Source organism: Ricinus communis, chromosome 9 (assembly GCF_019578655.1).
Source record: "Ricinus communis isolate WT05 ecotype wild-type chromosome 9, ASM1957865v1, whole genome shotgun sequence".
NCBI lineage: Eukaryota > Viridiplantae > Streptophyta > Magnoliopsida > Malpighiales > Euphorbiaceae > Ricinus > Ricinus communis.
Window position 1 is genome coordinate 28,189,979 of NC_063264.1, and position 20,353 is coordinate 28,210,331.

Sequence of the window (20,353 nt, forward strand, 5' to 3'; positions counted from 1 at the left end):
GAGTTTAACCCTAACATTCTACAAATTATGAATGGTATAAAAGGAACACAAAATAGCTTATTTTAAGGACTATGATGAGTCAATATATTTTTTATGCCGACTCTTTTTTTATTATGTATAAAATGCCCAATCAACAAACAATCATCATATATTTTAAATGGCAGTTGCCAGATTATTATTTTAAAAGAAAAGTTAATGAATGATACTTTGTGAGATAAAACTGATAGAATGATATAAAAATGAAAAAAAGAAACCTATATGGTTTGAGTAGCTTTAGATAATTAGCCCTAATAATCTTTTAGAGAAAGAATTATAAAAAAAGAAAAGAAAAAAAATTATATCCAGGTAAATATACTACTTTCTTTTCTTTTAATAAATTAGTGATTTGTTAGTAAAATTAAGCGAATTGTTGTAACATTGTTAGTTTTTATTGACTTGATACTAACATAGGATTTTTTAATTTCTTTTGCTATACAAGTAATGGTCTTATGGTAATATTTTTAGTTTTATTAACTATTAAATTACGTTTGGAAAGTCAAAAATTGCTCAAGTTTGATGTCTCCTTTATTTTAAAAATCATCAGACCACATGACATGTTTGAAATTTTTAAAATTGAAAAGTATAAAATAAATTGAAGCACATTAAAAGATGAATTCTCCTGTGCTTGAACTAAATCTAATCAACATTTGTAAACTTCTAAAATGGAATTTAAGATGGCAAGCCAACAAATTAATAAAGTTAGAATAGATTTAAAATGAGTTTATTTTTCTTTATTTATAATACAAGAGGAATATTTAATTCTAAGTTTGAATTTGATGGAGATTAATTTGTAAATCTCAAACTTATATTATTCTAAAATAAATAAAGTAAAGCTTATTTTGGGTGTGGCATTTGCTATAGAGGCATCCAAACAGGCTCACTGATTCTATCCACTTCCAAAATCCAGCAGTCACAGTATTTATCAGTTTCAATCAAATAGCTCCCCAAGTTTTGTGTTTAGATAGCGAGAGACAGAGAGAGATGGCAGCAGCTGCTGTTTTATCTTCATGCTTTTCAGTTCCTACAAAACTCAAGAGCCTTTCCCTCACGACCACTTCTTCTTCTACTATTACTTACCCAGCTCTGAGGTCTCTCAGTTTCTCCTCTGCCATTTCTCATGACGTCTTCAATAAAGGTACTGCAGCAGCAGCAACAACTCATTAATACCCTTTTTCTTGATTGCATTCGTATGGTATGTTTATTTGGAGAATAGCCAATTTATGAACTGGGTTTTTTTTTTTTTATAGGGTGTTTGTCAATGAGCATAGTTAAAAGGCCAATTGGGCATTCAATTGTCTGTGAGGCTGCTCCGAAGAAAAGAGCCGATTCTGCTGCTAAGAGAGCTCGCCAAGCTGAGAAAAGACGGATTTACCACAAAGCCCACAAGTCCGAAGTTAGAACCCGCATGAAGAAGGTTTGCCCTTTGGCCTCTTTTTCTTTGTGCTTTTGATATTTCTGTTCTATGTCAAATTACTGTTCTTGTAATGCTCAATGTTTGTTTAGGACATTCTTTTACTTTTGTTCTGATATTTTGAGTTTTGCTCTAGTGTTTTTGTTATATTGTTGCTATGGATAATTTGTTTACTACTCCTTGTTTGGAAAGTCTAAAAATGCAAGAATTCGATTCTATTGAATTATGTTCGGTCAAGTTTCATGTTTGGATGGTCTATAGTTGCTAGAGTTCAATTCTTTTAACTTTAAGAAAGAACATAAATAAGGCATTTTGAAAGAGATGAAATTATGCCAAAACTGGCGTGCATGTTTAAGAATTCAATTGCACATAATTACTTCAGAGAAGACCTCACTGAGAAAAAGAACCAACTTTTGGTACAAAGGGGATGAATTTGGTTTTTTTTTTTTTTCAGTTCTGTAGCTTGATGTTGTGCTGCAAAATTTATTTACTCATAAATGTATAAGCACTGAGACAGAGATTCATTCATTCAGCTGAAATTCATATAGCTTGTCAGATGTATGTTGCCCTTGTGTTCTCAAGAGTTTAGGTGAGCACAAACTTGGACCTAGTGATAGATGTAGCAGTGCTCACAACTTTCAGAGCAATCTAAATTTCTGTGGGAGCTGGAATTCCTTTAGTGGTTGCACTATGCTGGAACTTGAAGAAGATTTGGTGCAAGCTGAGTCACATAGAGAAAGTTATAGATGTGTTATTCATATTTGATAATATGGCTTCAAAATGTGCTTTGAGGAACATCTAGCGATAGGATTGTATGGTGATGTTATGTCCAACTGCTTGATCATACAGTTACGTCAGTAACTTGATCTTTTTGTCCTAAAGACATGTCTAGAATCTTAAAATATTTATCTTGAATTGAAAAACCAGATGATGATAATTAGAATGAGAAGCATTAGATGATATTTTCTTTAGGTTCTTGGATTCTCAATTTTAAGTCATGAACTATAATTATCGAGAAAGTTATATTTTTCTTTAGGTTATTGGATTGTCGCCATCTCTTCTTTAGTTAGTAACCTAAGGTATTTGGTGGCATATGCATTTATGGATTTCAGTGACCTACGTAGAGTTACAGGTTCCAAAAGATAATTATCGAGAAAGCTTTGAGTTTTGGTGCAGCTGCGGTATGACTCTGATTGTGGAGTTGACATCAGTTCTCATTTCCTTCAGATTTCAAACCAGCTATATGTCACCTTAAGCTGCTATGTGTTTGTGAAAGAGTCGCGCCGTAATCGATGTGGATTCTGACTGAGTTTTATATGCAAAAGATATTACTTCTCTTCTTCTTCTCCTTCTTCCACTCTCCCCATGGAACAGGGAACATACGCGTTTCAGTTGTCTTTATTATTATTTGTTTATTAATGATATGCCACCTGTTGCAGGTCTTGGAAGCATTGGATGATCTGAGAAAAAAATCTGATGCGCAAGCAGAGGAGGTCCTTCCTATTGAGAAGCTTATTGCAGAGGCCTACTCGGTCATTGACAAGGCAGTAAAAGTGGGGACATTGCATAGAAACACTGGAGCACGCAGAAAGTCACGACTTGCTCGGAGAAAAAAAGCTGTGGAGATTCACCATGGCTGGTATACCCCTGCTCCTGCAGAAGCAACTGCTGTTTAGGAGTTAGAGCTCTTGCTTTACATTGAGTAGAGGAGCATGGGAAAGGAATATTCTTTTGTTCTGTATTTGGAAGAACCCTACTGTTTGTCATTTTGTTATATATGTATAATTTCTTTATACTAGATGTTAACCCAAATGCTATTTTTAATCAATTTTATCTGTTCCCATCTTTTATCTCCTTTGCTTTGTTTGGTATAGTGGAAGTGGAGAGAAAGGAAAAGCAAAGAAACAAATTAGATAATTAAATTTCCTTTGTTTCAGTGTTTAATTGAGTCGAGGAAAAGGAGATGAAATAAACGAAATAGGTGGAAATATGAGAAAATAACCCCACCTAGTATTTTCGATCAAGATAGGAGGAAACAAAAAGGGTACTGTTTTAATTTATTATATTACACTATTTGTTTAAAATTATATTTTAAAAGTTTTTCATCAATATTTTTGTTAACTAATAGTTAACTAAGTTTGATATTATATTATTTATTTTTTAGTTTTTAGTATAATATATAAACTACTATATATTAATTTTTTTTACATTTTAGAAATTTATACAATTAAAAATTAAATTTATTATACCTTTAAATTTCTTATTAAAAAAATATAATTTAATCTTACAATTTTTTTGTTAAAATTATAATTTTAACATAAGAAGGTTAATAATACAATTAATTTTATTTAATTTTTATAATTCAAAATTAAAGATATTAATTTCAAATGTTTTACTAAATATAAGTACTTTTCAAAATATTAAATTTCACTAAAATCAAATTAAATCTAATTCCAAAACTTAGTATATAACTTGTAAGTTTTTAATTTTAATATTTATTTTAATTTTGGCATTCAATAAAATTAATATTGAATTCTTTAAAATTTTAACAACAAACAACAATCTAAATTATAGATTCATTTACGACTAAAATATTATTATCTATATATATAATTAATTTTTTTAATTTCACTAATCTTATGTATTTAATCAATAATATTTTAATAGTAAAATATTAATTTTATAAAAAAATATTAATTTTATTATTTTTTTTACTAAAATTTACACCGCTTCAAGTTGATAATTTAATTAAATACTAAGTTTGGAAAGGAAAAAAGAAAACAATCACAAACAAATAGAGAATTCGTTTTATTCTTCAAAATTTTTCACCACAATTTTTTCTGTCATCATTAGAATACGTTTCATGTGCTTGTTCCCTGTCGCAGTAAACGGAGACATGAAATTGTGAGTCATGAAATCCCCCTGCCTTTGTGCTTCTATCAAATTTTTATATACCATTTCCCCTCATTCAGCATTTTCTTCACCTACAACAATGTGAATGAAAAGGAAAGGCTAATCATTCAAGCCATTGCGGAAAGGGCATTTGGTTCCAAGAAAGGTCGGTTGAAATTTTGAAAAAGGTTTTTCTGCTCCTACTCATGTTAAGCCAATGTTAGGCAGGAAAAGTCCTTCACAAATTGTGCATTAGCCCATATGCAAACAGATGAATGCCAGCCAACCAGAAGTTATATTACACATTATCAGTAGGAAAGTTGCATCTTCTCTGCACAGTATCTTCTGAAGGAGATCAGAATCTCTCAGCTGTCATTACTGTCGGTTGTGCTTCCCGATGCTTGCCGGTGAAATATGGCCCTCTCCTAACTGCTTCCTGCAACTGTATTATTAAGAATGTGAAAGCATCACAACTTGACCAAGAACACCAAGGAATCAATTTCTTCATGTCAGACACAGCAGGGCAACATTCCTAGTTGTTTCTTTTATTGAAAATTTGAGCCAGTGATCATTTATTTTGGCAGATATCCTATAGATATATAGAGATTATTCATTTCAAAAACTACTCTGCAGCAATTTTATAGATACATCCATAGATCCCATCCATAATCTCAATTGATGCCAAATCTGAGGCCGGTAATTGGGCAACACCTTGTTTGTACTACATTCTAAACATGCAGGAAGGCTAAAGACAATGGCCTCGCTTTTTAACAGAATCTCAGCATGCTATGGCCAACATTGTTAGAATACATAGCATAGTGAAAGACCTAATGATTACTGCCGTGTTGACTGTTGCTTCAACAAGAGACACTCACGCTAAAAGATTGTGCATTAATTACAAATCTCACCTTGGAAGCAATTCCAGCAAGAGCAGGATTGGTGCTGAGTTTACCCGAGGCCATGAAAGCCTTATTGATTGCCTTGCAACAATTATATCTAGCATCCATGCCTGAAACTTTTCACTTGCTAGATTTAGGAGAGCATCTTTTAAACATTTGCATTGTAAAGAAACCAAATGAGAGAAAAAAAAAAAATGCATTACAACATTGGAAAAAGTAGATTTGATGTATAAAGACTTATATTTATTTACTGCATAACATGCACACGGAGACAGATCTAGTATCCAAGTTCATGGCCTTTTATTATCCTATTCAACGAACACCATGATAAATGAAACAGCTCCAGCCAGTAAAACTCCCTATACATAAAATTCTCAGTATAGGTTCCAGTTTTCTCCTCTTTAGGTTAAGAAGTAAACTCCTAACTTGCCTCATAATAATATGCGTATATGAAAATGCATAGCCGGACCATTGTACAAAGTTGGAAAGTTCCTCTCCAGCTGGATTACTGCTCATTTTAATGCACTACAGTAAATTCGTTATCGCAAAACTGATATATCCTCTCAGCTTTAATGGTTCTTCCCTTGCCCATAGATTGAATCTCAACTCTCAAGAATACACCTCTGCTAATTACATTCACCATTTCCTAGCTATAGCTTCCAGGATATCTAATCTTTTAACTCATACTAACAACGGATGAAGGAGAAACCAACCTAATCAAGAGATGTACTGCTATGGCCTATTGCAGGCAAGCTATGGCCTAGTTCAGGCAACTTACTATAAAGTTCTATAGAGCTGCAAAGAGTTGGGCAACATAATTATTTTATAGCCATCCAAATAAAAGTTGTGTATGGTCATCAAAATAAAAAGCAATCAACAATTATCTGTTGTGCTGAAGGATCTGAGATTGCAAAAACAATTCAGTTCAACTTATTGGTGAGCTACAAGTCACTGAAAATGCATTAACAAGAAACTAAGTCCACACAGAAAGAGCAATACAACAAAAGCAACAAGAATAATTTCTAGCAATTGTGCTAAAGGATCTGAGATTGCAAAAACAATTCAGTTCGACTTATTGGTGAGCTACAAGTCACTGAAAATGCATTAACAAGAAACCAAGTCCACACAGAAAGAGCAATACAACAAAAGCAACAAGAATAGTTTCTAGCAATTATGCACATTACACTTAAGAAAATAATGAGACTAGAAAATGACCTCTTTTTATTGTTTCAGTAGTTGGATCAGTCACTATATTTACAATCTCTTGTTTTGTGCAAATCTCCATCAGGCACCATGGCCGAAACACCAGCCCAGTTATCATTCTGTAAGCCTGAAAATAGTCACCCTAGAAATGTTAAACTGCTGCAGGTTATAAAGAAAAATGAGATGCATGTCTTCAAATCCAGAGATGAATATTCCATTATGTTCTTGCTTCATCTATTTGTTTATTTTTGGGAAGTACCAGCATGGCAGAGAAGCAGAATTAGTATTAAAAAAACACAACTCAGCTCAGTCAATAGAGCATCAATTGGGTTGGAAGGCAGGGAGAGCTACCTTGATATATGTCAACATGAACTGGGAATAGTTAGTGCAGCTTCCCAATTAACAGTGAAAGATTGCTCAAAGCCCTCTTACAAATTTTGCAGAACACATTGCTAATGCAATCAGCAGCATAAGATTATAGGGATTCATATGGAAAACCCAAAAAAAGGGGTTGGAGAGAGAGAGAGAGAGAGAGAGAGAGGGAGATGACATAATTTTGTGGAATATGAAAGGTGCCATCAATTCATTTTCCCCTTGTATACCTATATTGACGTGGCAGCACCTGGACCTAAATAACAATCCTTCAAGCTTTTGGCTGAAAGCTTGGTAAACTGTTCAATGACAAAATCTTTTGCCAAAATCCTAACAATTCTAACCATTATCCATACATCTTCTAGAAACAGCAAAACAGGAAAGAGATCACATGGACCCCAAAAAAACAAAGTTTTACATAATCTTGAGCTTCAGCTAAGGTATGTGGAATGCTGGCTTGCAAGAGGTTCTTTACATAATTAAGATAGACAGATCTCTCTTACATCTGGTTCATGGAAAAGTAAACTGTTTACTTAAAGTGAAAGAATAAAATTCTCACCGCCAAACGAGCTTCTGCATCTTGTTGAAGAATTGATAGGAAAAGACCCTGCCCACAATTCCAACTCAGTTATACTTGTGAACAGTTTGAAGAGTAAAACTAATACGGAAAGAAATAGAGATAAACAGTCATTTTCCTGCCAAAAGAATAGAAGTGCCAAATGCACAATCTAAAGCCAGGAAGGCGAAAACCTGTTTAATGCCCTTACTTTATCATGATAAACATATCATGAATTAAACAACAAAACAAAAAGAATAATAAATAAAAGTCAATGCTCACCGATGGTGTCAGCTTTGGAGTCTTGGATGCTGTGTCATAGATCAGGCGCCGAAGAGTTTCTTCTGCTTCACCATTAAGTATTATGTTGCTCTCAGATCGTGATTCTCCTGAGATGTATCCAAGAGAATGCAATGCAGCCTGTGATTGCCATTTAAAAACTATGTCAGATACATGACAGAACATATAGAATGTCGAAAAATGTTTTGTGCTAACTCCCTGATAAGAGTGCAACACCATTGGCCAGCAAGATGAATCGATCCAATCCAAAAACATATTCCAGCTATGGAATGAAGACATCTAGAAAGCTGTTTCTTTCCAAATGATGTGAAGTCCTCTCACTTTATTTTATTTTTGTTTATCTATTAGAGATTTTAAATTTTATTCTTTATTTATAATTATTATTTTTTTAATATTTCTTACTGGGAAATTAACAGATAACAGGCCATCTAGTCATCAATATGCATATTGAAGAACTGGGGGGGCAACATATTGGTACATCAGCTTTCTCAAACCTCTACCTATCTCCTTGTCGAATATAATCATATGCGAAGATAACTCTGCAGAGATGCACCTTGTACTGTGCCCGAGACATTCTTTATTAACCCAATATAGGAAGACATTACATATTAAATAAAAGGATTTCAAGGTTTTGTAAATATTGTTAACCCTTAAAAAGGATGATAGAAGCCTTCTTGTAAGTAAAAAATGCTTGCATATGTCTCATCATTATGAGTAAGAATTACACAACTCAATACAGACATGCATGTTTGGAGCTCTGAAATAATCCAGTGTGATACAGTACATCGGTTTGCATCAATATTAATTTGCATTTTTGCAGCTTCAGGATTCACTCTCCGCCCCTAAAATTAGATCGCTCTAGACAACCCAAGTGTCCGACTATCACAGTAATAGTTAAAGATGCAAGCAATACATTTGTAATTTTTATATCCATACTCAACATAAGGAAAGCATGGAAGCCTCGGCTCATTAAGAATACACAATCAAAAAACTCAGAGACCTAGCTCATAAAACAATGGCACACTATGCAGACTTATGGCGAAGTAGAGCAGCATAGATCAGGATCAAGTGAACAGTACTAGTCAGTGGACATTGTTCGTAACTTTTATTAAAGGGTAGGCGACTAGACATTGAGCATAACAGCACAAGTACTTTCTTCTCCACCACCATCCGATCACACAAAAGATACATTAATATATAAAACAAAGGGAAACAAAAAGAAATAATGAGGAAAGAAAAGTGGCAAGAGAAGGAAATATTAGTCCACAGTATCATATGCTCAATGTTCCTATATATTAGACTTGTAAACATATTTGTGTTGGCTTCACATCTCTTGAAACAATTCGACAAAAGTGAAGCTTCTGTTAATAAAACTTTAGAAATCGCAACATGAAACTAAAAAAGAAAAGAGGAATCAATGTATTTGGTAGAAGGACCAAAGCACTCACCAATTGTTTGCCACGTGCCTGTCTGTCAAAGGCAGCATCAATAACATGCCTTGCAGCTGGAGGTGACATCGTCAGCAGCAATGTTGCTCCTGGGGTTGCTAAAAGCATACCAAAACAGCAGAGATGACAAGTGAAGAGGCTTTCAGGAAGCAGAAGAAAATCACAAGTTAAACATTGTCTCAAGATAGAAAATTGACAAGAATTATACTTTTGGTAGCCCCAAATTGCTGAAAATTCTCAATCAGTAATTTTGCAAGAGTAATTATTGATTAAGTGTTGCATAGAAGCTGTGTTAATATTAGCAACAGATGTAGCAAATACCCAAAACAGAGTAAGAAATTGCAGCAATGAAGATTATAAAGTTTCAAAATATCTTACAATCTGTCAACAAAACTAACTCTGAATATGAAAGCTAATTGCATATAAGAAGTGAATAAGTTCAGGCATGAGAGCCATTTTAAAAATGTTTATCCCAAATAAAAACATAGACCACATTGGTAGGAAAAGTATCTGTTATAACTGGATACATGCAAACCAGACAACTTTCTTCATAGTAATGCTTCTCTGTTGACAGTCTTACTGATAAATACTGTCCATTATAAAAGTAGATGTGGAGGACCTCAGTATCGAAGATGCTATTGGCCTTGAGCCCATGTCAGGCACACCACTTGTAAAATTTCTATGATGCTCAGACTCTTCATAATAGAAGAGGTACCTGTGTCGATACGACACGGCACTGGTACTGGTATGGGATCCTTCCCTGATCCTTCATTTCAAAAGTGGACACGACTGATTTCATTTCAAAAGGAAGATGAGCGCATGAAGGGCACATCTTTTACAGCCATAAATGGGAAAGTTGTTTGCAGGAAATACTCTTGCTGGTTGCTTGGGGAAGAAGTTGAGGAACCACATGCTAATGAATAGGCTGTGAAAAATATGTCTGAGATGGAAGGAGAAGAACCATAAAATGAACAAGATATGGATGATGATAGCTGTGAGGGTAGTGAGAATAGTGATGCAGATTCACAGGACAATGAGTTTGTGAACTGTGATTATGACCTGAGGGATGAAGATGATGATGATGCTATGTTTGATACATTAACTATTATAATTGTCTTGGGATGATAATGTTATATATGATGTATGACACTTGTCATTTTAACAGCTGTCGTGATAAAGGTTGTGTGCATGTACAACACTAATTTATTTTATTGAATTAATTAGTGTTTATCAATAAGTTTAAACTCAAAATAAAATTTAAAGTTATTTAAATTATTTAACAGTAAATTATTACTTTTTTGGAAATAATTAAAGTGTGTGTATGTATATGAAATATATGCCGTGCCCGTATCAAAATTTTGGACCATTTTTATCCATGTCCACGTATCCTAGATTTGCAAAAGTGAGAAACCTACTCCTGGATATGTATCCGTATCGGATACCCGTACCTGAGTCCAAGCAACATAGTAAAACTTTCAGATTTCTCTAGCCAATATTCTCTCAATAAGATAGCACTAGCACAATGACATGGCATTCGGAGAATGAGCCACTGCTAAAGAAAAGTAGTTTCAACTCATGGAGACCATTTCATTAAACCACAGCAGTCAGTAATATACTTACAAGATCCAATTTGGCCAAATGCTTCAAGCGCACATTCGCATTCATTTAAATCTTGAGACTCTACTCCAAGCCGTCCATCAATGGCTGAGATAACAGTTTTAACACCTGAATAGAAATATCATTAGGACAGTAGTAACACCACTTCTTATCAATCTTCAAAAATAGAGATAAATAGTAACATGAATTCAAAGTTCTGCAAATTTAGATGCTCTTGACATTTTCCTGTGGATCTCTCTCACATGTGCATGAGCACTCTCATTTGAAGAATTAAGACCTAAAGTTTAAATAATTCTGAAAAGGACTAAGAAGAAGGCTTCTCCGCATGCCTTAATATTCATAAAAAAGGTTATACTTCGAGAGAAGAAATGAAATGAAGTGCTCTGAATAAATAGAAATTTTATTTATCAGCATCTAGAAAGCATAGATTCCAAAGTTTTAAAAAACATGACTTACCAGATTCATTGACGAATGCATATATATTTTCCTTGGATAGGAGCCTTCCACTTATCATCATTGCTCTTGATCTTAATATTGCATCCGCTGATATGTTGCTTTAAAACAGTACGGAAAAGAAAGAGAGCAGACAGAAGAGCAAATAAGAATTCATAACCAGTGCAATGGTTAAGCTCACAAAAATAGAAAATGTCACTCGGTAACTACCTGATAATAGAAGGAAGAAGACGGATAAGATTTGTGCTTGACAAGAATTCTATACCGTGCTGAACTTCTGCCAACTTCATTTGTCAAACCATATAATGCAAACAAGTAATGTGTAAGGTACAGAATGAAGGAAAGAGAGATCATAAAAACAATGGATGGAACCAGGCAAGAAAATTGAATAGTTTAATTAAAAAACCAAAATATGAATTCTATGCTGGCTTACTCTTCCGCCATAGATATCTATCACTTGTCATTCCTATCTCAAAGACCACATAAGCAACTGTATTTTCCATCACTGGGCATGAAGATTGCATATCTCGTGACTACTTATATATATAGATATAGATATAGATATAGATATATGTTCATTTGTCATTTCTTTTGTTCAGTTATAGTCTTGGCAAAAATGTCTCAATCTATTATGTGGTGTAACTAACCAATTTTTATTAATCCATTTCAGTAACGTCAGAAATCTCTCTAATTGCATGAATTTCTGCAATGAGCAATCCAGGAAGAAATCTTCTATTAGGATGTTATCTTGCAATCTTTCCTTTACAACCTTCAAGGAATACATGATTTTTGTCCACTACTAAGACACAATTAAAGCTTCTGCCTATTAAATATTTCATAATGCCTTCTCAGTGGTGGATGAGGCATCATGTCCACTTAAAATACTTCAAACATGCTTGACAAACATTTATCAATACCATCTCTAACAAATGGGCTAAGGTACAACTCATTCCCAAAAGCTAACTCAAAGGAAGAGGCATAGTTGTTAAAGGCGAAAGGCGCACCAAGGCGATAAGGGCTCTTGGTGCCTGAGGCGCAAGGCGCAAGGCAAGGCTCGTGCCTAACAGAAGTGAAGCGCAAAAGATAAAATAAAATAGAACTAGGACTCATAACACAACCCATGCATAAAATACAAAACATAACAGACAACCAAAGAAAAGAAATAAAAAGATCATGACGATCATATTCAAGAGGCATTTAACAAACAACAAAAAGGCATGTTCAAAAGAGATCATTGTATGTCTTAAAAGAAAAAAAAAAAAAAACAAATAAAAATCAAACTATTACAAAGATGCGCCTCGCCTTACTAAAGTTGCCTGCCTTTCTTGGCTTGAGGCGCTAAAGCTTGCGCCTCTCGCCTCAGGTGCGCCTTTGACAACTATGGAAAGAGGGTGCCCAATCCACATATATACACCATAATAACCCAGTAACTAGGGGATAAATACAACTTCTAGTACCCTCCCTCATACTTAGTGACACATGCAAACAAGTCGGGTCCAAATCCGTCATCGCAAACAAAAGGTTGGTTTTGATACCATGACAAATGGGCTTAGGTAAAATTCATTCCCAAAAATTAACTCAAAGAAAGAGGGCGCCCACTACACATATATTCACCATAACAGCCCAGTAACTAGGCAATATAGGATAAATACAACTTCTAATAATCTCAAACCATACGCCTTACATTTTCTTCATTCTAGTTCCTATTGATATTTACTTATAATATACGTGAAAACAGTAAATCAAGGTGATTGATTCGAACGAGACTTGGCTACTGAGCCTAGTGACTGAAGTGAAGTCATAATAAATGCCTATAGGGCTGGATCACCACCTCCACAGAAAAAACCTGTTTCAACAATTTCTTAGAAATGCTATATTTTTCATCCGAGCACATATCTTCCCCCAATAATAAATATCAATAGCCTTTTTTTCCCTCGAATTGCCTTAATCCTTTCACAATCCCTCTACAATTGCATGTTCACCTAATTTACATCTTCTTATGAAATAAATCGCTAAAATTGCCCATGTTATAATAGAGATTTCAACCATTCATCATTAAGAAGTAGAACATATACTTTCAAAACAAGTCCCACACAGAAATGATTGAAAGTTTGTAATAAGGAGAAAACAAAATTTCATTATTGCATACTGCAAAGCAACGAAACAGAGTCTCACTTTACAGTAGAAAACCAAGCAAAAAACCCAGGGTTACTGACGACTCTAGATAAATAAATATATTGTCTAATGCTACTTCAATGTGCAATTATGATTCTGATTAGTTACTTGAGGAATCACACACTTGCTCTTTTTTCCATTTGAATTACAAAATACAATGAACATGGAAACAATTTAAGGTTTCTGGCTCAATCAGCATAAATAAGGATCTGGAGTGACAAATGATGAGGACAAAAGTTTACATACCACCACAAAAACTTATAAAGTGGAGTTCAAATTAGAACTTATTAGTAGGTATTCAAAAATCTTTCTTAAACTAACATATACAAGATACAAACTTCATTCATAGATGTACCAACTAAGAAAATTAATGTGGTTCAAATCTCATTCAAATATCAATGCCCTTCATTTCAAATTTCTACCATCCAAACACAACCTAAGGGGAAAAGTAGGGAGGATAAGAACTATACAGAAGGTAGTCAAGTGATCGCAGACCTCATAAAAGAGCTCCAAAATGCTTAAAGTTACTAGAGTATCATCTGTGTTGCTGACTTCTGCCTCCAATAAACTGAGTAGATTTGAATTGAAAACTACTGCTGCAACATCGGGAGAAACAGTGAATAGCTTCACTACCAAAGAAAGAAGCCGGACACGTCCCTGAGAGGTTTTCAGATGATTGGAAAGGAATGTACAAACAGTTAGCCAAAATAATATTTCTGCAGATGCCATGCATGATAAAACCATGATAGCTAACTGGCTACTACATGTAAATTCAGAGAAAGAAAATCTAGTCAACATAGAAAAAATGTTTAATCCATGTCCATAAAGAAACACATGCAATTTAAGAATATTTCTGAAGAACTGACTAACATACCAATGACGAGCACCGGGCTGATAAATTTCTAAGGTGTGTAAAGTCTTCATTATTTGCTGGGAATATGACCTCCTATTTAAATTTTGCACAAATTTTCCCAGTAAATGATAGTAATAAGATGTAACCTCAAAAAGCAGACTGGAAATGGGAATTCTTACTATGGCTTTTGGAAAGCCAGCAAACTTCTGAATTGCCTCCATTGAAGCTATTGCCACTTCTCCGTTACTATAGGGATAAGAAGAATGCATTCGCATGAAATAACAAACTCGAAAGAGTTTTAATAGCAAAACGTTATATGATATTTGCATCTCTCTCATACAATACATCTTTATAACAGAAGGAAAAAAGAAAAGAAATCTTAAGACAATAGAACTGCCAAATGCCCCCATAAGTCATTCCACCTTAGTTGTTCTGAGACACTGATAGGTCATTTAATTTGTTATTAACCTGTTGAAATGCCAGTAAAATGGTGGCATTAACCTGTAAAGCTTAAATTAAAATTTTCTGATGGCTCGGAGAAATCCTTGTACGAACTACCCATTTATTAACAATGAGAATTGGCTCTAGGAATCATTAGTGTTAAATGAGGTTATAAAGATTGGAAAGACTTTGCAGTTCAAAGTGCCATATGACTTGAGCTCTGTATGAGCGTCCGTCATTTACATTCCCTCCATCACAATGACTCGGACTCCATCAATGGACAATGTTATGGCAAGATCAACCACTTAAGCATGCACCAAGAAACTGTAAAACCAGCATTTAACCAGTGCAATAACAGCACCATAATATCTACAGAGACATTTATCTGTCAGCAGACATTATAAGCAGCATATTTCCCCTTTATAGAGGATTATAAAGATCTGTATGACACTGCAACCATAACGGTTTTGCCTATGTGCATTTACGAACTATAGTGATGATTCCTAATCATCCCATAGCTTTTCTCTAAAATGATGAGCTTATGTAAAGACGAAATGTCAAAAAGACGCTGAAAGCTCCTTACCCAATGAGGACACAATGAAGCAAAAGAGGGTATATGCCGTTGTCAATTACTAACTGTGCAGGAGATATGGTTTTATCATTGACATTCTCCAGAAGACAAGAAACCTGTAAACAATTGGCAACGGAATAATTTAGAAGGGCAGTCAACTATACAAGATGTTTAGCAATTCAACCATGTTCCAGAACAAAAATATATATATATATATATATATATATATATATATTGGAATCAATTATATGTACTTCAAGATATTAAGTACATTAAGGCTGTCCCTTGGTAACACTAGATACAAAAGATAGGCTATCATGTCTTTAGTTTACACAATTCAATTCCAATAAGTGCTACATCCTAGTGTGAACTTCATTTCCCTCCTAGACAAAGACAATATAATACTCTTTGCAGCATAATTTGACAATAAGCTAACATCCAATAACTTCCAAGCATCCAAATATTCCCAATTAGCACCCACCTTTAAAATTTGTTACCATCCCTATGCCTTTAGAATTTGAGAATTCAAAAAGGATAAAAATTTATCCCTACAGAATAATAGGGTCTTCTTCTCTCTTGCAACAAGTGCCAGATAAGTGACAGTAACAGGCTTCTCTCTTGCAACAAGTGCCAGATAAGTGACAGTAACAGGCTATCCCTTTTCAGCAAGAACACTTTTAGACATTTGGACTCTGATTGAAGGACACTTGTTAGAGCTACCACAATTCAACGAATTCTCTTATCTTTCAAGTCCAGCATTAATGATAGATTATACTCCTTGATTCTTTTTAGATCATAATACCATATAGCACCTAACTGAAGGTGGTAATGGTTCCAGGTAGTCCAACAGACCAATAGAAGAGGCTCATAGAACATCAGTCGCATATTGAATATATCTTCCAAGTTCCAACCAAGATAGAAAAATCACACCTTCCAGAATCTTTTGCTAAAAGAGTCACTAGTACAGACTCTACTAATAAAAATGCCATTCATACATACATACATACATACATTTGATAAAGTATGCAAACCACATCCACATCCAACTCTTAATAGTAACTGGCCAATTACTGCCAGCATATATTTATACACAGTTACATAAATTCCACCTAACATATATTTATACACAGTTTCATTTTGATGACACTAGCATATAGCTTCAGTTAACTAAACATGACATGATTTAACAACTGAGTTCATATTTATGATATAAGACAACTGTACGTACCGTTTTGCAAGCTAAACATTTTACTAGTTGAGAATCTGCCTTTAAACCAAGATTCACAAAAGCCTGAAAAGGGAAAAAACATAGAAGCACATAATTAATCAAATTAATTCTAAAATAGCCCTTCCAAAACACACAAAAAGGAAAGCAATGCTGCACATAATATAACATACCATATATTGAGGAATAAGAGAGGCACCATATTTTGTCTTAAAGATTTTTTCCAAACAAGCCACTAGAGTTCTCTCTAAATCAGGTACATCAGCTTTTGTTTGTAAAGCACTGCATAAATTATTACAAAAACACTAAATTAGGTAAATAAAGAATAATAACAATGCGAACTTAATAATAATAATATAAAAGTTCCTTTTCTAAACATTAAATACACAAATTCGGGTTACCTGAAAATAACTGGAAGGGGAAAATGATCCAGAAAGTCCTTCACTACGGCGTCGTTTTGAGCCCCTGGAAAATCGATGACAGATAACAAACAAAAGTAACCAAAAGGAAGCACTATTAATCAACCAAAGAGATCAACAACAAAAAAAAAAAACTGAAAAGTGAAGTAAGTACCGGGATAGTAAGCGAAATCAGAGGCGGATTGGAGTAAAGGAGTAGGATCCTCCATTGAAAATTCTTCGTCCATAGCTTCCTTTGCTTTGCTCTGCTCTGCTCTGCTCTGTCTTCTTGACTTGCACTGGAAGTTGAAACTGAAGAAAAATATAGAAGCAGTTTCAGGGTTTAAAATGGCGCGTGTCCTCTATTTTTTTTTTTCCATTGGTATTTACCCCACGTGGAATACCTGAAAATGAATCATAAAAAATTTCTAAAACAATTCAGAAAACAGAGAGAGAGAAAAGAATAATTTATGAGCAAAAAGTTATTACATTTTCACCTCTTTTGGATAAGGTTGGCAATCGAGATCACTTGATTGAGGCAGGAGGTGGCAGACGGATAGATATCGGCGGGTGTACAGGTGAATATGAAGAAAATAAATTTTAAGTATTTAAATTTATATAATTTGTATAAAGAAATTTTTCATCCATTCACTATTAATTTAATTAATTTTTAATAAAATAATTATTTTAAACATATTATTATGATTACTATATATTTTAATTTAGTATTAGTAATTAAATTTAATAAATTATTTCAATTTCATTATTATTACTATAAGTAAATTCAATCAACATAATTTTTTTTATCGTTTTTAATTTTATTTTTATACTTTTTTCATAGCTTTTTAATGTTTTATCAGTTTAATGCTTTATTGTTATGTTATTGTATTAAATTTATTAAAAAAAGCATACGTGACTTATAATAAAAATTTAATAAATTTTTTATTTTATATTTTTTAATTATTTTTATCGTAATATAATAATATGTCAAAATGTACCTATATATTTCTATAAATGATAACATATGATAAATTCTATTAAAAACAATTCATCTCAATCAAATCAAATTGTGATTTAACTTTCACAGAACTAAAATTTCACGCTCAAAATTGTCAAACCCTTCAATATCATCAAGCTCAATACTTGCACCAACTTTAATATTCAAACTAGTAGTATTTGCATCCACAGCAGACGAAAGCTTGTACTCCAGAAACAAAGAATAGAGTGTGTTGCAAATGCGAAACACGCGATCTTTTGCATTAACACTATCTATTTTTGAAAAGCAGAACTCAACAAATTCCAACATATAGTGAAGATCCAAAATAATTACAATTGATAGAACCTCACTGTAAGAATGCCAATACCTATCAAATTTTTTCTTTATATCTTTGCCATCTTGCAAATCACATCATAATCACTTCCTTGCTCTTCCATCAATAGCAACTCAACCATGAAAATACAAAGTAGATATTTAGAACTAAAAAGGAGAATGGAGATTTTAGAAAATGGTTTTAAGAGTTCCATTATCCGCTCAGCTTGACTCCATTCATCTATTGCAGGACAAGTGCTAAAATTTTCATTAATTAAAGATAGATGATGAAATGCTCATCGAAAAAAATGGGTAATTTCAATCATTAAATATGTTGAATTCCACCTTGTCGGCACATCTTGTCTTATTTGCCTACAACTTAAGGTACATTACAAAATACATTCTGCAAATTTCATCTTTCTTGTATGTGTAGTCCTAACATACTTTACGGACTCTTTAATATTTTTCATAGTATTGTGAGAGACTTAAATACCATATTGCATAATCAAATTAAGTATGTGTGCATCACAACTCACATGTAAATATCACCACTACTAAGTAAATATTTTTCTAAAAAAGTCATGTTGCTTTAAGATGTCCACCATTATATTATTTTATGAGGCATTACCTAAAGTTATAAATACTTTTTTCTCAATTCTCCACTCTTTGAATAAGCTAAACAATTTCTCTGTCAACACCACAACATAATATGGAGGTGGCACATATGTAAAACACAAAATTCTCTTTTGCAACTTCTAATTTTTATCAACAAAATGAGCAATGACAACCATATAATGATCTGTTGTGATAGATGACCATAAATCCGATGTTAAACAAGTTCTACTAGAAATAGAACCTATTGAATGCAAAACCTTTTCTCTTTCTCTTTTGAACACTTTCAACACATCAACCTTTGTTATATGTCTAGAAGTTGTTTTCACTTATGGATTCAAATAATTATGAAGATCCTTCACTCCTTCATGCTCTACACATGTAAAAGTATAATTATGTTTAATTATAGTAATTATAACTTTTTCTATATAAACTCCTTGCTTAAGATTTGGTAAAGCTTCAGTTGCTTGTATCCCTTTCATAGGGCAATTATCAATATGGCGCAATAAATTTGAAGTGTCATAACCAGGATTAATCAAATATGCAGTAGGACACCATTTACATTTTTTCCAAATTCTTTCCATCTCCATTCTTATTGTCTAGCTTATCAAAATGATTCTATACCTGAGAAGTACACCTCCTACTGCGTTTAGAAACAAAGGAAATACTTTGTTCAACCTTATCAACTTGTTCTTCAACTGATATGATCACAACAAAATCAAACTGTAAATAAATAAAATGATAAATATATGCATAAAATTAACAAAAAAATAAAAAGGTTTCAGTTGCTCATAAGTAGAATTACATGCATAAAATAATAAATCTATAGTAAAAAGTATTGTTTGCTAACTATACTATTCTCAAATCAATTGGCTATATGACAATTAGGGTTGCCAGCTATGAGAAACTAAAGATGAGTTCTTTAAGACATGTCACTAAGCAAGCTTTAGTTCACACCACTTCTTTGCTCAACACATATTTCGCCACATCATTTCTTAATTTGTCATCTCTATTAACAAATATTTCTACTCTTTTTAAGAAGTTTCTTTTTTTTTTCATTTTTCTATCCTTAAATTTATTTTCATAGCAAGATGCCAATCTTTGCCTCTTTGCATAGACATCTCATCTCACTCATGTGATTTTATATTATTGTGGACACATATCCAAATAAAGCCAATATCATAAAGTTATTGTTGCTTTATTCAGCTTGTACTGCAAGAAGAAAAACATTGATATTTCTTTCTTTTTCTGTTAAAAAAATAAAAAGAGAAGATAAATATTTTAACTTACATGAGTCTTAATTATTTGAAAAATATTTGAATTTTCTATTTTCACTTAAATGTTTCTGCAAGAAATTCGAAAGAAAAATAAACATGGGTTGTGTGATTCACATTGATGTAATAGTGACATCAAAATCTTACACAGAAATATTAGTTTAATTTTGTCTCAAAAGCTATGAGTATACACTAACCATATATGTCAATTTATCATAAGATATTGTGGCACATATGCTTTAGAGCACATCAATTTAGTTTAGTCAAGCCGATTGAAAGACCCCAATTATAGACATTGAAATTTT

General features: G+C 33.2%; 2 protein-coding genes across 5 annotated transcripts; one reads left to right on the top strand and one right to left on the bottom strand.

Moving 5' to 3' along the window:
• The first annotated feature begins 936 nt into the window (after nucleotides 1-936).
• LOC8289732 (30S ribosomal protein S20, chloroplastic) lies at nucleotides 937-3,300 on the top strand. Its single transcript, XM_002532194.4, has 3 exons — nucleotides 937-1,174; nucleotides 1,287-1,453; nucleotides 2,890-3,300. Exons 1-3 carry the CDS (start codon nucleotides 1,021-1,023, stop codon nucleotides 3,124-3,126), a joined length of 558 nt encoding a protein of 185 aa, XP_002532240.1. The 5' UTR covers nucleotides 937-1,020; the 3' UTR covers nucleotides 3,127-3,300.
• A 934-nt stretch (nucleotides 3,301-4,234) lies between these two features.
• Nucleotides 4,235-17,434, bottom strand: LOC8289743. Of its 4 annotated transcripts, none has more exons than XM_048378880.1 (18): nucleotides 17,351-17,434; nucleotides 17,029-17,257; nucleotides 16,857-16,920; nucleotides 16,629-16,737; nucleotides 16,459-16,521; nucleotides 15,243-15,346; nucleotides 14,398-14,464; nucleotides 14,240-14,311; nucleotides 13,861-14,022; nucleotides 11,401-11,474; nucleotides 11,194-11,291; nucleotides 10,741-10,845; nucleotides 9,121-9,218; nucleotides 7,655-7,792; nucleotides 7,376-7,423; nucleotides 6,457-6,571; nucleotides 5,251-5,386; nucleotides 4,235-4,784 (listed from the first exon to the last, which is right to left on the bottom strand). In XM_048378880.1, exons 2-18 carry the CDS (start codon nucleotides 17,099-17,101, stop codon nucleotides 4,718-4,720), a joined length of 1,593 nt encoding a protein of 530 aa, XP_048234837.1. In that variant the 5' UTR covers nucleotides 17,102-17,257; nucleotides 17,351-17,434; the 3' UTR covers nucleotides 4,235-4,717. The 4 variants fall into 4 exon arrangements, with proteins under 4 accessions (XP_048234837.1, XP_015582747.1, XP_048234838.1 ...); XM_015727261.3 differs by having other exon boundaries at nucleotides 5,251-5,351; nucleotides 17,351-17,431; XM_048378881.1 differs by having other exon boundaries at nucleotides 17,343-17,360.
• Between the last annotated feature and the right edge of the window lie 2,919 nt (nucleotides 17,435-20,353).

Excerpts from the sequence above, each read along its gene's own strand:
- LOC8289743 (XM_048378880.1), bottom strand. The coding sequence starts at position 17,101 with ATGGACGAAGAATTTTCAATGGAGGATCCTACTCCTTTACTCCAATCC. Across the intron at positions 16,921-17,028 it reads TGATTTCGCTTACTATCCCG|GGGCTCAAAACGACGCCGTA; the intron begins GTACTTACTTCA and ends TCGATTTTCCAG. Across the intron at positions 9,219-10,740 it reads ATTTGGCCAAATTGGATCTT|CAACCCCAGGAGCAACATTG; the intron begins GTAAGTATATTA and ends GTATGCTTTTAG.
- LOC8289732 (XM_002532194.4), top strand. The coding sequence starts at position 1,021 with ATGGCAGCAGCTGCTGTTTTATCTTCATGCTTTTCAGTTCCTACAAAA. Across the intron at positions 1,175-1,286 it reads TCATGACGTCTTCAATAAAG|GGTGTTTGTCAATGAGCATA; the intron begins GTACTGCAGCAG and ends TTTTTTTTATAG. Across the intron at positions 1,454-2,889 it reads TTAGAACCCGCATGAAGAAG|GTCTTGGAAGCATTGGATGA; the intron begins GTTTGCCCTTTG and ends CACCTGTTGCAG.